General features: G+C 42.9%; 2 protein-coding genes across 2 annotated transcripts in view; one reads left to right on the top strand and one right to left on the bottom strand.

Annotated features, from left to right (window-relative positions):
- C3H17orf58 (chromosome 3 C17orf58 homolog) overlaps positions 1–13,880 on the top strand; it is a 42,417-nt gene that overhangs the window by 1,179 nt on the left and 27,358 nt on the right. The window lies entirely within an intron of this gene.
- KPNA2 (karyopherin subunit alpha 2) lies at positions 416–10,608 on the bottom strand. Its single transcript, XM_077328416.1, has 11 exons — positions 10,452–10,608; positions 9,464–9,574; positions 9,244–9,381; positions 8,944–9,035; positions 6,602–6,870; positions 5,583–5,677; positions 5,228–5,491; positions 4,291–4,524; positions 2,980–3,162; positions 2,067–2,216; positions 416–953 (listed from the first exon to the last, which is right to left on the bottom strand). The coding sequence occupies exons 2-11, from the start codon at positions 9,539–9,541 to the stop codon at positions 864–866; spliced, it is 1,593 nt and encodes a 530-aa protein (XP_077184531.1). The 5' UTR covers positions 9,542–9,574; positions 10,452–10,608; the 3' UTR covers positions 416–863.

The raw sequence follows: 13,880 nt of genomic DNA, 5'->3' as shown, positions 1-13,880 counted from the left end.
TGAGAAACCCCAGATGCGGTTGCAAGCACAGCTGTGTACAGACTCCCTTACTCCCTTCCACCATCTCTAGGTCCATCATTGGCTATTTTGAGCAGGGGGAGGAGGTCAACATGACTATATATAGTCATTATCATCCAATAAGTATTTAACATTTTATTTTTATATATAAAAAACTCCTCCCTGTTCAGGAAACCTTCCCAGGGCCATCAAGAAACCCCAGGGTTTTACAAGACTCTGGATGAAAAAGCCTGCTCTACCTTCTTCAGAGGTGGAGAAAAGTTGTGTGCTTTTATTACCTATCCTGTCCATAGCTGGCTTTCCTAGGAAGCTCTATCTTGTTCACAGTATGTATTTGGTTGACTTCTGAAGTTTTATTTTAACTTCATGCACAAGGGGAAAGAAAGGTTTGACAAGGTTGCATAAAACCATTTTAATCAAATTTTAATATGCACTTTTACAAAAAAACACTGATGGGATCTCTCCAAAGCAGTCTAAGCTCGGTGAGAACTCCATTGTGAGGATAATTTTGCCAGGACATCGCTATCGCTGCTTAGTCCTGCAAGCCAACATGAAGGGTTGAGTCGGCAGCTATCAGGAGAGGAAGGCTCCCAAATGCAATATGAAGAACATACAAGAATCCTTCATCAGCAGGAAATTCAGAAAGAGGAAGAGAATACATATACATTTACATAAAAGAAAGGACAAACAGTTCATAAAAGAAGACAGTGAGCTCACCAAGGAATGCATTTCTATAGTGAACTTTTCAAGTAGTTTCAGTTGTGACAAAGTGCTACTTCAGTTAAAAAGGCAGTACAGAAGATCAGTGGAAGAAGTGGAGGCTGGTTGTTGTGTCCATAGGCCATTTAGAAATCGAAAGCGTTGGCGCCATCTTGAATTTGGAAAGTATAGGCATCAGAACTAGATTCTGGAACAATGTTCCCATCTTCTTCTTCCTGAAAGAGAAACTTGAATTTTTAACACAGTGCCAGTTTCGTGTAATGGCTAAGGAACAGATGACTTTAATTTGGAGAAACAAATTTGATTCCCCACTACACCAGAAGTCTGCTGGGTGACCTTGGGTCAGTTAAGAGTTCTGTAGAGCAGTGGTCCCCAACCTTTTTATCACTGGGGACTGGTCAAAGCTTGAAAATTTTACTGAGGCCGGGGGGAGGGATTGTCTTTTGCCGAGGGATGCTCCCGCCGCCTGAGCCCCTGCTCCACTTGCTTTCCTGTTGGTGCACCTGACTTCCTGTCGCCTGCTGGGGGGTGCTGCCAAGCAGCAGCTGCACAGTGCCATGCCGAGGGGGAGCCCCAGCCATGGCGGCCGCTGGAGAGCACCAAAGGTAAGCCAGCAGCAGAGTGGCAGGGCAGCCCCTGAGGAGGAGAATGAGGAGGAGCCGTGGCCCGGTACCCGGACCGGGGGTTGGGGACCACTGCTCTAGAGCTCTTTCAGCCCTACCTATTTGAGTGAAAAGTAAGGTATAAAACCAACTCTTGTACAAGAGCCAGCTTGGTATAGTAGTTAAGAGCAGCGGCTTCTAATCTGGTGAGCTGGGTTTGATTCCCTGCTTGTTCCACATGCAGCCAGCTGGGTAACCTTGGGCTCATCACAGCCCTGGTAGTGCTGTTCTGACTGAACAGTTCTGTCAAAACTCTCTCAGCCTCACCTACCTCACAGGATGTCTGTGTGTGTGTGGGGGGGGGGGGGATTGTAAGCTGCTTTGACTCTTTTAGGGCAGTGAAAAGTGGGGTATAAAAACCTAGTCCTTCTTTAGCAATCAAGATACTTGCAACCAGCTCTTAGTGACTAGTCCATCTCATTGAGCTGTCAGCTGCAATCTAGCCAACATCCTTTTGAATTTAAGATGCAGCCAAGCATTACAATACCATCAGCCACATTTTTCTGCATGCAAACTCACTACATCAATACACATGGCCTTGATGAACAAAAAGACTTCATATATCCACATGATCTCATGCTAGCTCAGTGACATAGAACAGGCTGTCAGTCTTCTACCCACTGCATGTAGAGCACATGGATAGCATCTGAATATTTGTTTACTTACCTCTGATGAGAAATACTTTTCAATCAGATTGGCAGCAGCTTTGTACACATCTTCATTTTCATGAGACTGTAGAGCTTCAATTTTATCTAGGCCGCCACATTCCTCAACCATGATGCACAGCTTTTCAATTTCATTGATTTTTTCAGCTGCCTACGGTGACAGAATTGGAAAGAATAGTATTCTGGTTGGGGAGGTATATCAGGAAATGCATTCAGATGTGAATGTAGCTCAAGCCTTAAACAGACAGTGCTCCTTATTTTATTACTACTCTAAGGAAGCAGCGGTCAACATGTTCAAAATGGAAGCAAAATACCTGAGGAGGCTTCAGGATTTGGAATTCTGACAAGATATAGAATTCATTAAAAATATTCATATTTGCACGTGTTGTACCAAGCTCCCTTGTTACCCAGAAATTGTAATTTTATATAGATTAAATCAGCCTTTTTCAATCTTTTGACTGTGGAGATACTGCTGAAATATTTCAGGCTTTGTAGTACCAGAAAGTGATGTCAGCTAGCCATGCCTCCCAGCCACACCTCCCTGCCTCCCAGAAGTGAAGAGCCTAAATCAGCAAAGGCTTAAATGGCTGGGACCCCCCCTATCCTAACCCTCCATGTCTAACATTGGCCACTTAGGGAGGGGGTGGGTCAACCTGCCCAAATAAGGGTAGAATTTTTTTTAATTAAAAAGAATTTCACAGGGTGGGAGGGCTATCTCCAGCCACCATGCTGAACCTCCCCCCCCCCCCCACACACACACATACACTGCAGGACTATTGAGTGTAGTACCATATGGTACCTCGATTGGGAAACCATGGATTAAATAGTAGCAATATAAGTGCATATGGAAGGTGCATTTGCTACTTAGGCATTTAGACTTGGAACACATATAGTTTGTCCTTTTACTGACTTACCATAAAGATGTTAGTGATAGCATCCAGAATAACCAGTACAGTTTTGCCATCTTTGACCACCAGAAGATTCAACAATGGTTCTAGGACACCAGCCTGAACAAGGTATATGATCTGACCAATTGTACCACCACTTGTATAGTTGGTCACAGCCCATACAGCTTCTTTCTGTGATTTGAAGTCCCCCTGTTTGAACATAGGAAGAGGATTGTGTAAATGACCTAGGAAAGTCTAGAAACTTTTGACATTAAATGTGGAAAAGGCAAACATTTTGGGGAATGCTTGTGAATTCCACTGGCAATGACTCGTGTGAACATATTGTAGTATTACTGCTGCCCCTCAAAATGCTAACACAATTAAACAACAACATTTAGTTGGGCTTTTATGTTCTTAAATCTCCTCTATTTGTTCAAACTATACAGAGAACATAAGAAAACTAGATTAGTGTTAGTTGAAGGCGGAGTGAAAATTGATGGAATGAACATTTCTGCCACATTACTAACAAAGAATAGTGAATGCTTAAAATGAACACTGATAAAAGGTTAAAGCAGAAGTGCCAAAGCAGGATGACAGGCGAACAGCTAGACAAAGTGATGAACATATATACAACTTTAGTGCTGATGAAGAAATGGAAATTGCCCCAAGATGTTCTGTCCCTTGGCTCCATCATCAACTAAAAGAGAGACTGCAACCAAGGTATCAGAAGGAGACTGAGACTAGGAAGGGCAGCCATGAAGAAACTACAAAATATTCTTAAGAGTATGGATGTGATGCAGGTGACTATGCATGTGTGCACACACACACACACAAATCATACCATTTCAGATTCGGCCTGAGCTGACTCATGCCAAATCCAAAGCACATGCATGAACCTTCACTGTTCTAGATTAAGCTAAATCAAATTTGGTCAAATCTGAAAAGTATTGGGGGGAGGGATTGTACTCCCTGCTCTCCTCCCCTGTTTTCTCAGGCTTTCTGCTTGAGATAGTGAGGGAGGAGTTTAAAGGGTCTGCCAAGCAGGTGATGTGAAACAGCATTGATCTAGGTACTTTTCAGCTTATCTGAAATGAATCATCCATGCCTACTGATGACAAAGATGAAGAACATGCCATAGTATTTTCCATTTCCATGGGCGTGAAAGTTGGACAATGAAGAAAGCTGACAGGAAGTAAGTTGATTCCACAAGATTCGTTATCAGTAGCATCTCAAAACCATATAAGCTTGACAAAAAACTATGACAGGGACTTCTGAGTCTACAGAATCAATACTGAAAGAAGGCAGCAGCATAGAAAAACAGATGTTATATTTTGGTACCTTTTTCAATATGCTAATAAGATATGGGACAAGCCCATGGTCCACAACCATCTGGATTTGGTTCTGCCGGCCAGCTGTGATGTTAGACAAAGTCCATGCTGCTTCTTTCTGGATGTTGTTTTTGTGATGAGTAAGCAGTCCGGGGAATGCAGCAAGTGCCCCAGAATCTATTACAATTTGAGTTTGTTCATCAGTACCGGTTACAATATTCCCTATTGCTCTTAAGGAGGGTGTCTGTAAAAGAGTTTAGGACAGAAATTGGCACAACGCTATCACCATCACATTCATTTTATTCAACACCATAAGCATTTAATAACTCCCTGCAAGTTCTTTGTAGGTGTACATATTATGAACTTAGTACCTCTGAAGAATCACTTGCCACCCCACAAAGTTCTCTATGGGAAGGTGTCCAGATGACCAGATTTCCTATAAGTTGTCCACGTGCTGGCAACAAGTTTAAATTAATATCCTACCAACAGACCTAAAATGGCACTGATATTCCTAAAGAAAAGCAGGATGTTTCAGTCATGGACAATAAACATAATTAGTCTCTAAATTACTCAGCCTGTCTCAATGCAGCTTCAAACTAGCAATGACAGAGCAAGCTGATCTATGCACACAATAACATGAGAGGCTTCATAGACCATCAGGGGGCCTTATGCTTTCACTTATGTTTTTGCCTCATGGATCTTGGAAACAAAACTGCTGGGATCATCTACATTCCCTGCATGCATTCCCTGCATTCCCTGGGATCATCTACATTCCCTATGATGAGTATCAATATTAATATACCAGATCTGAGGTCTTGGGACACTCTGAACCCAGGGGAGAAATTACATTAAGAGGAGTGTTGTACTTCTCCATGATGGACCTTGTCATCTGAGAATTCTAACAGTCCTCACAAAACATTATCAATTTGGGTTCATAGCCACCTTACCATTATTGGAATATCTCCACGGCCCAGGAGTTTCACCAGTTGTGGAACCAGTCCTGTTTTTACCACCATTTCAATTCTGTCATTCGAACCATCAGTCAAGTATGAAACGGCCCAGCATGTATCTGCCAGAACTTCTAAGTCATGGTGATGCAGTAGACGGACCAATGTAGGGAGGATCTGCTCAACAGCATCAAGTGGTGGTGCGGGGTTTTTGTTACGACAGAGGTTTGATATGGTCCAAGTTATATTGCGCAAGTAACCAAGCTGAAAGGGATCATGAGAGAGACTTAGGAATTTAGACCATTGCTTAACGCATGAACATTTCAAATGGCTGCAGCAATGCTCAGATACTTACAGCTATAGAAGAGAGATCAGGAACAGCAAGCAGAGCCAACAGTGGATCCAGTGCACCATATTTAATAACTAAGTCTCGGTAGGCAGAACCATCACCTGAAAGAAGATTGTCAATCCATTAAATCCCTTCAATTTCACAGTATGGCCACTACAGAACTTAAGTGAAGGTTTGGCACCAGTCCAATATCTGATTTCCTTGAGGGGTGTGCAATTAGGAGTTGAGCTTTTTTGCTCAGCGAAACCAAATCAATGCTGAGTCAGGGTTTTCTTCCACATCTATACACCACAATCCTCTCATTTGATTCAGGACCCAAATACTACACCCCAAAACAGATTCATATTTTGATTTGAGTGATTCCAATCCAGCGATCCTTTTCATTGCCCTCCCCTTTAGGTGATGGGGGAAGCTAAAGGGAGCCCTGAACTGGCTGCCAGCCATTTTAAACCCTCCCTTTGGTTCCCTAAAGTCCAGCAAAGATCTGATCCCTGCAAAGTCCAGCAGATTTGGTTCGGGCTATGCTGGGGAGGGAGGGCTGTGCTCAAACCAGCCCTTCATGCTCAGCCTGACAAATGGCTGAAGCCTCTGAGCAGATCAGCTCTTTGTCTGGCTGTGCAAAGAGGGCCAGTTGAGATAGCCCTCCCCACACAGGCCAAGATGATCCCTATAGAGAGATTTCTCTCAGCAGGATCAGCTGTTTTGTGGGCTCTGGAGACATTTAATGGATCTGAACATTCAGCTTCCTTGAATCTTGCTGAATTTGCTGAATCCAAATCCCTATACCTATACTGGGATTCAGGAAATACTGATTTGACCTGAACCCAAAATAAGCTGTGGTGGGAAGGACACATCCCTAGTAAGAAGTTGTTGTGCCATGGGGTGAATATACATGGACAGTCCTCCCAGATGGAAAACAAATTACAGAGAGTGGGCATATGTTCATTTAAACTAAATCATTGCTTTATTTTCTCTGAATCTGCAGCATTTTTAAAGAGATCAGTAATTTAATTGCATTAGCTTACCTGCAATGTTTCCCAAGGCCCACACAGCTTGTTCACTGATGTGAGTATGGGGTGAAGCCAACAGGGAAATGAAGGCAGGTATTGCTCCTCCATCTACTACAGCTTTCGTCTGATCCGATGTGCCAGAAGCAATGTTGGTGAGGGCCCACGCAGATTCAAACTGAATAGGGCTGCAATCTACTCTTCCCAGAAAGGATACAAACTTTGGAATCAAGCCAGCTTGGATTATGTGGTCAATAGGGGGCTGCTTCTCTCTGGACAGAAGTTTCCTACAAGGAAGAATAGACTTTGTCTACTTACATTTTACAGGGTTGTAATATTGGATTGTTCAACTGAGCATTTTAAAAAGGAAGCAGGATTACAGTATTTTTAGGTAGATTGTATTGTTTGGCACATTGTACTGTTTTGCATATTGTATTACAGCAGGCTTTCTCAACCAGGTTTTCTTGATGGTTCTGGAAGACTTTTCTGGATGATTGAGTTAATTTTTTAGATATTTTAAAAATTTGTCAAACATTTATTGGGTGATAATGACTATATATGGCCATGTTACCCTGCCCCCTTCCAAAATGGCCAATGATGGGCCTGGAGTGTATGGGAAGAGGAAGGGCCTCAGGTGGGCACGTACACAGCTATGCATCCCATCCCAACCATAATCTGCACAATTGCATCACTTCTAGGGTTTCTAGAAGCATGAAGACTGTTTCAAGGGTTTCTCATCCATGAAAAAGTTGAGAAAGGTGGTATCAGTAGTTTATTACATTGTTGTAATTTGCATTGAGCCTCAGCAAGGAAGACAGTCTATAATTGAAAAAGATTTGTAGGCCAAGCCTCAAAATCTATACATAAAAAAATTGATGGGATAGATAGATCCCACGTTAGACCAAAGTAAAGTAATTAGCAGAAGGCTGTTCCCCTGCAAATGCAAGAGGTGCAAGAAAAAAATGAAAAAGATTCAGAGACTCCGAGAAGAAGAGGAGAAGAAGAGGAAAAAAAGAGGACGTTCTTATATGCCACGTTTCCCTACCCAAAGGAGTCTCAAAGCGGCTTACATTCGCCTTCCCTTTCCTCTCTCCACAACAGATACCCTGTGGGGTAAGTGAGGCTTGAGAGAGCCCTGATATCACTGCTTGGTTAGAACAGCTTTATCAGGGCTGTGGCGAGCCCAAGGTCACCCAGCTGGGGGGGAGGGAGATGAAACTCGTAATAGAATCAACCAAAATGATTATTCCCCCAGGCCCACTTAAAAAACTGATGTCCACTTTTGTGACAGATGCTATGCAGTTTTCAGCCTTTAAATACGTGGACTTTGAGATTTAATCACTGGAGACAAGAAATGTCATTGCCACTGGGCATGGAAGTTAAGAATCACAATATGAATGCTAGGAGTTTTCCAGTGCCTAAATGAGGTAATTGAGTACATATTTGTCCTGATGGGCTAGATTCAGATGGCTTGACACTACAATTTTGGAGATAGTTTCTCAGGGTCACCTTTTTATCATCAGTCTAGTTCCTATTTGTTTATGTGTCAATCCAGACTACAGAAGCATCAGATGCTTGCCTGAAACTGTCTTCTAGGTCAGAGGATCTTTATGCTGTAGCATGAGTGATAAGGTTGTGTGAGTGTCCTGCACAGTGCAGGGGGTTGGACTAGATGATCCAGGAGATCCCTTTCAACTCTTATTATTCTTCAAATATTTATTTTTCAATCTTAGTATGAGCCAGTCAGGACAGCAAGAAACTTTAGACAGTATTCAAAACTCAGTCTTATGCTGTCTCTCTCTATATAACAGAGTGTATCACTTCAGTTACATTTTAGGTTCTACAATGTACTAAACTACTTAGAGAGAGCAAGTTTGGTGTAGTGGTTAGGAGTGCGGACTTCTAATCTGGCATGCCAGGTTCGTTTCTGCACTCCCCCACATGCAACCAGCTGGGTGACCTTGAACTCGCCACGGCACTGATAAAACTGTTCTGACCGGGCAGTGATATCAGCACTCTCTCAGCCTCACCCACCCCACAGGGTGTCTGTTGTGGGGAGAGGAATGGGAAGGCGACTGTAAGCTGCTTTGAGCCTCCTTTGGGTAGGGAAAAGCAGCATATAAGAACCAACTCTTCTTCTTCTTCTGTTTAGGACAAGGCATGGCAGGTAGCCAGATGTTCGGATGACCAATTAGGTATCATGGGAAAGAGAACTTCATTTTATATAGAATTAATTTGTTCATTAATAACAAGCTGAAGTAAATGAAGCCTATAATGTAATTGCTCTTTCAGTTCTTAGCTTCAGCTAAAAGCTCGTCATATTTAAGTTGCAAGGAATAACCCTTGCTTCATGTCATTACCTGGCAGCTTGCGTAGCCTGCAGCTGGAGTTCTGTATTATTGTTACTATAAATGCCTTTAACAATTTCTTCAACAGACCAGTGGGCAGTAGCCTGAAAGACAAAGATAGATGTATCAAATTAGAGAATATCTTGCTCAAAAGAGTTAGTGAGCTACAAAGTCACAACCAGAATTCCTTTGCATAAGCAGCCCTTGGAATTATGGCCATCATCATGGCAATCCAACTGCTGAAGGTTTCCTAGCTACCAACACAAAAGCCTGAAGGGAAGAAGAGAAGCTCCCAACAAAATTGATAGCTACCTGATTGTTCCGGTTTTCCTGCAGAGGTGAAGTGGCCTCGTCAGGGAAAGTGCCAACATTCCTTCTTTTGAGCAGCTGATCATCTTTTTTGGCTTTCCTGAGCTCCACATTGACTTCCATCCTCCGCCGCCTCATTTCCTGAGAAAGAGGAAAGTATCTGAAACTCTATCCTCAAGTACAAGGAAAGCTGTGGGCTATAGTCAGCTGTCCATCTACTCACAGTGGAATCTTTTCCCTTATTCTTGAATCTGTTCAAACGGGCAGCAGCTGTTCCACTCACATTCTCATTGGTAGACATTGTGATCTTGATTACAGAAAGACGTTACCAAATCTTAGAAAAAAATTGACATCATATTAGCCTTTTAAAAGAATTTCAGGACTAAAATTGTACATCATTTCTCAGATACAGAAAAGTTATCATTAAAAGGCAGCTCAAAGTAACTCAAAGGAACCAAGAAAGTTTTTAAAGGCTTATTTTAAGAAAGCTGACATTGCATTGTATTAGAATTCAATGAATCCTTTGCATAACAATACTCCCCATATCAAGGGTTTAAAAACAGCCCATTCAATTAATTGTTCTGTGAAATGATCACCGAATGCCAATACATTAAAAGCCCCCAGCATCTTTTTTTTTACTAGTTGCTAATTGCTAATCGTTTCATATTTTTGCATCTTTAAAGAGAAGAAAGCAACGTGCAGTCACCAGTAAGACGGTCAGTGCCCCTTTAACAAGAGAACGAGCCAAACTGACTGGATTCCTTTGGTTACAGTTACGGACACACTCCTCCACATGAATTAAAATACAAATCACGGCTTCAGTTCCAGGAATTGCTCTCTCTTCTTTTAACCCCGGAAAGCTTCCTGGACGTTTCTACTCAAAACCAGAACGCCAATAAACCCCGCAAGCGTCTCATCTGGCTTGCTGGCTCCCCTTTCCAAGCCCAACTCTGGGTATTCACGCCCTTCGAACTCTCAACCACAGTCGCCCCTTCGGACAATGCCCTCCCTCCCTCTCTCTCTCCCTCTCGCATTTTATTTAGCAAAAAAAATCTCACTCGCGTTCTTTCTCCCCCCCTCCCCCAGTTCATGCTGCGACTCTCCTTTCCCTCCTCTTTTTAATCAGACCCCCCCCCCCATCTCCCTTAACCAGACTTTCGTTATTCCTTTCCCCCCACCGGCCTGAGCGAGCTCCGCTTCCCCTTTCTCACCAGCAGCCACAGGGAGAGAACCACGCCGCCACCTCCAAGCAACTAACACTTTTGCTCGTGAACTGGCCTACTCCTCGGGGGGCGATTTAAATTTCGGCCGCCTTCGCTCATTCATTGGTGAATTCGAGTAAAGCAACATCCTCATTGGCCAGTTTGAAAAATATAATCTCCAAGGTCGCGCTCGCGTTGGGAGAGTGGTGACGTCATTATGCTCGCATCTCGCGATTGTTCCGCTTAACATTAAGGCGCGGCTCTCTCCTGAAGCCGGACTACATGTCCCAGCATACAATGCGCCCCTTTAGGGCGGCTACTATCTCAAGAGATACCCAACATTACTTGCAAAGTTTAAATTCGAGCTTGGTTTTACTTTTTTTTCTTCTTGTTTTTAGACTACAGTTACATGGTGTCCATAAAACTTTCCTACACAACATTTCAAAGACATTAACTTTCTTCCTATAAGCTTTCTTCATTGTCCAATTTTCACACCTATACATTGTAATGAGCAATACTATGGCATTAATTAACTTGATCTTGGTTTCAGCAATACATCCCTATACTTTTCTAGCTCTTTCATGGCTGCACTCTCTAGTTTCAATCTCCTGTTTTCTTGGTTGCAGTTTACCTTCTGGCTGATGACTGAGCCAAGGAATAGAAAATCTTTAATAATTTCAATGTCAGTATCATTTTTTATTTATTTATATTTATTTATTTTATATTTTTATACCGCACTTCCCTATGGCTCTGGGCGGTTTACATAAAACATTTTTGAACATTCACATAGAACACTATCAAAATCAATATCAAAAATCAATATAACAATAACAACAAAATATCAACTGGAACAATTAGAACAGCACTTCAACAATAACTTGACAATCCCTCAGTCGGTTCGTTCCCTCAGTCTGGGGGGCACCTGTAGGTGTTATGGCTCAGTCAGCCCCACCAAATGCCTGGTGGAAGAGCTCCTTTTTGCAGGCCCTGCGGAATTGTGGAAGTTGGGGGCCAGGACCGAGAAGGCTCTGGCCCTTGTTGAGGCCCGACGTGCCTCTTTAGGGCCAGGGATCTGTAGCCAGTTGGAGGTGGCGGAGCGTAGAGCTCTTCTGGGGGTATAGGCAGGGAGGCGGTCTCTCAGATACACTGGGCCCAGACCGCATATGGCCTTAAAGGTGATTACCAAAACCTTAAGCTTAATCCGGAATTCAACCTTAAAGCTATATAATTCTCCAATAGTCATTACTATTTTTTCCTTGAGCTGTAATACTGCTTTAGCACTTCCAGCATCAGTAGTTGTTTCGTGGCTTCATTCTTTTCTACCAATAACGGGGTGTCATTTGCATATCAATATTCCTTCCACCAATTTTCGCACTATCTAAATCTAGTTTTCCTTATGGTTTGTTCTGCATACAGATTGAACAGAGAGGGAAATAAAATACATCCTCTTTTGACACCTTTGCGTATTGGAAACCATTCTGTTTCTCCATATTCTGCCCTAACAGTGACTTCTAGTGACCTTTGGGGGGGGAGTCTGTACAGCTGTCAATCAGGAGAGGGTCTTGTCCACATATTGATGACATCCTAGCCCAAATCTCTGGACTAGCTGTGCCAAAGGGTGCATATAGATGTTAAAGAGTATGGAGGACAGAATCATCTCCTGTGGGAATCCACATGGAAGCCGAAAGGGACTCCCCCATTACAACCACTGAGCGGCTGTCCCACATATCCCAGCTCTGGCGAGGCAGTGGGCTAACAACTCATGGTCGACCACGACCACACAGCCAACAGATCTAATAACACAAGGATAGCTTAAGCACTCCTATCCATCTGGCTTTAAAGGTTAAGACCCAGATGCTGAACTTGATTCAGTGAAACCAGTGCAACTGGGAGGTAAAAGGTAAAGGTATCCCCTGTGCAAGCACTGACTCATGTCTGACCCTTGGGGTGACACCCTCTAGCGTTTTCTTGGCCGACTCAATACAGGGTGGTTTGCCATTCCCTTCCCCAGTCATTACCGTTTACCCCCCCAGCAAGCTGGGTACTCATTTTACCGACCTCGGAAGAATGGAAGGCTGAGTCAACCTTGAGCTGGGAGAGCACAGGTCAAATGGGCCTCTGTAAGGACTTGCCCTATTTCCAAATGCATGTTTCCTGCAGACCCAAAGTGTGGTGTAGTCATTAAGAGTGGTGGATTAAATAACTGAGTTTGATTCACCATGCCTCCACATAAAGCCTGATATGTGACCTTGAGCCATTCCTCTCAGAATTCCCAGTCCCATTTACCACATAAGGCACCTGTTATGGGGAGAGGAGGGGAAGGTCATTTATCAGCCACTTGGACACTTCTTATGGTACAGAAAAGCTGGGTATAAAAGTCTACTCTATTCAAAGGGAATGTCTCCTGGCTCTTCTAAAGCACCACCTAGGTGCTTTTGGGAAGGAGGACAAAGACACGAGGAAGCACATCAGTGGGTAACATGGTACTCACGACGCTATGGATCAGTGATGTAGTCAAACATGTTTTTCTTTGTCTTCCTTCTAGCCTGCCTTCTTGTTCTTTTTCGTTTTCATTTTTCTTTCCTTCCTTTAGTTCAGAAAAAGTTCCCATGTTTAAGATAGCAGATGGGAAAGGAGGAAGCACAGCTGTTTCGTTGTGCAATGGAAGGAGGTTAGAATAATAAACCATGTCACATATGCTTTGAAGGGTTGCAAATTGTACAAGAACAAATGAAACCCAAATGTATAAGGCTACAATCTGGAATACAGTGCACAGTTCATTATTAGAGTCAAGCTCTACAACATATCTATAACAGCTGAAGTTTTTATATCAGTCATTCTTAAACCTCCAGTATCCAACCAAAAAGCAGATTCATAAGGTGAAATTGCTACTCAGACAGTCTGTTATGGAACAGCACTCAAAGAGCGACAAACCATTACTTGTCTCCTACACATCAAAAGAAAACCATTTTAATATATTATCAATGATCAATGTATAACTCATTCTAGATAATTCTACTTCAGTATCTGGGGCCTTGGGTAGTGTTGGAGACTAAGCAGAATACAGAAGCCAAGTACTTAATAATAGTATTCTTTTACATAGTATTCCATACCAAGTACATTTGATGACTTGGACTCATCAAATGAAGCAAGAAAAACCTACACTAATCCACAGGTTTCTTAGGGATTATGAAAACCTGTAGTAAATGCATTTCCTGGCTTACTTTCTCTCTCAGATACACACATGCTCATATATGTTAAAGAGTATGGAGGACAGAATCATCTCCTGTGGGAATCCACATGGAAGCCGAAAGGGACTCCCCCATTACAACCACTGAGCGGCTGTCCCACATATCCCAGCTCTGGCGAGGCAGTGGGCTAACAACTCATGGTGGTCAACCACGACCACACAGCCAACAGATCTAATAACACAAGGAT

Source organism: Paroedura picta, chromosome 3 (assembly GCF_049243985.1).
Source record: "Paroedura picta isolate Pp20150507F chromosome 3, Ppicta_v3.0, whole genome shotgun sequence".
In the NCBI taxonomy this organism is placed as follows: Eukaryota; Metazoa; Chordata; class Lepidosauria; order Squamata; family Gekkonidae; genus Paroedura; species Paroedura picta.
The sequence above is the reverse complement of the archived record's forward strand: the minus strand, read 5'-3'. Positions and strand labels throughout refer to the sequence as shown.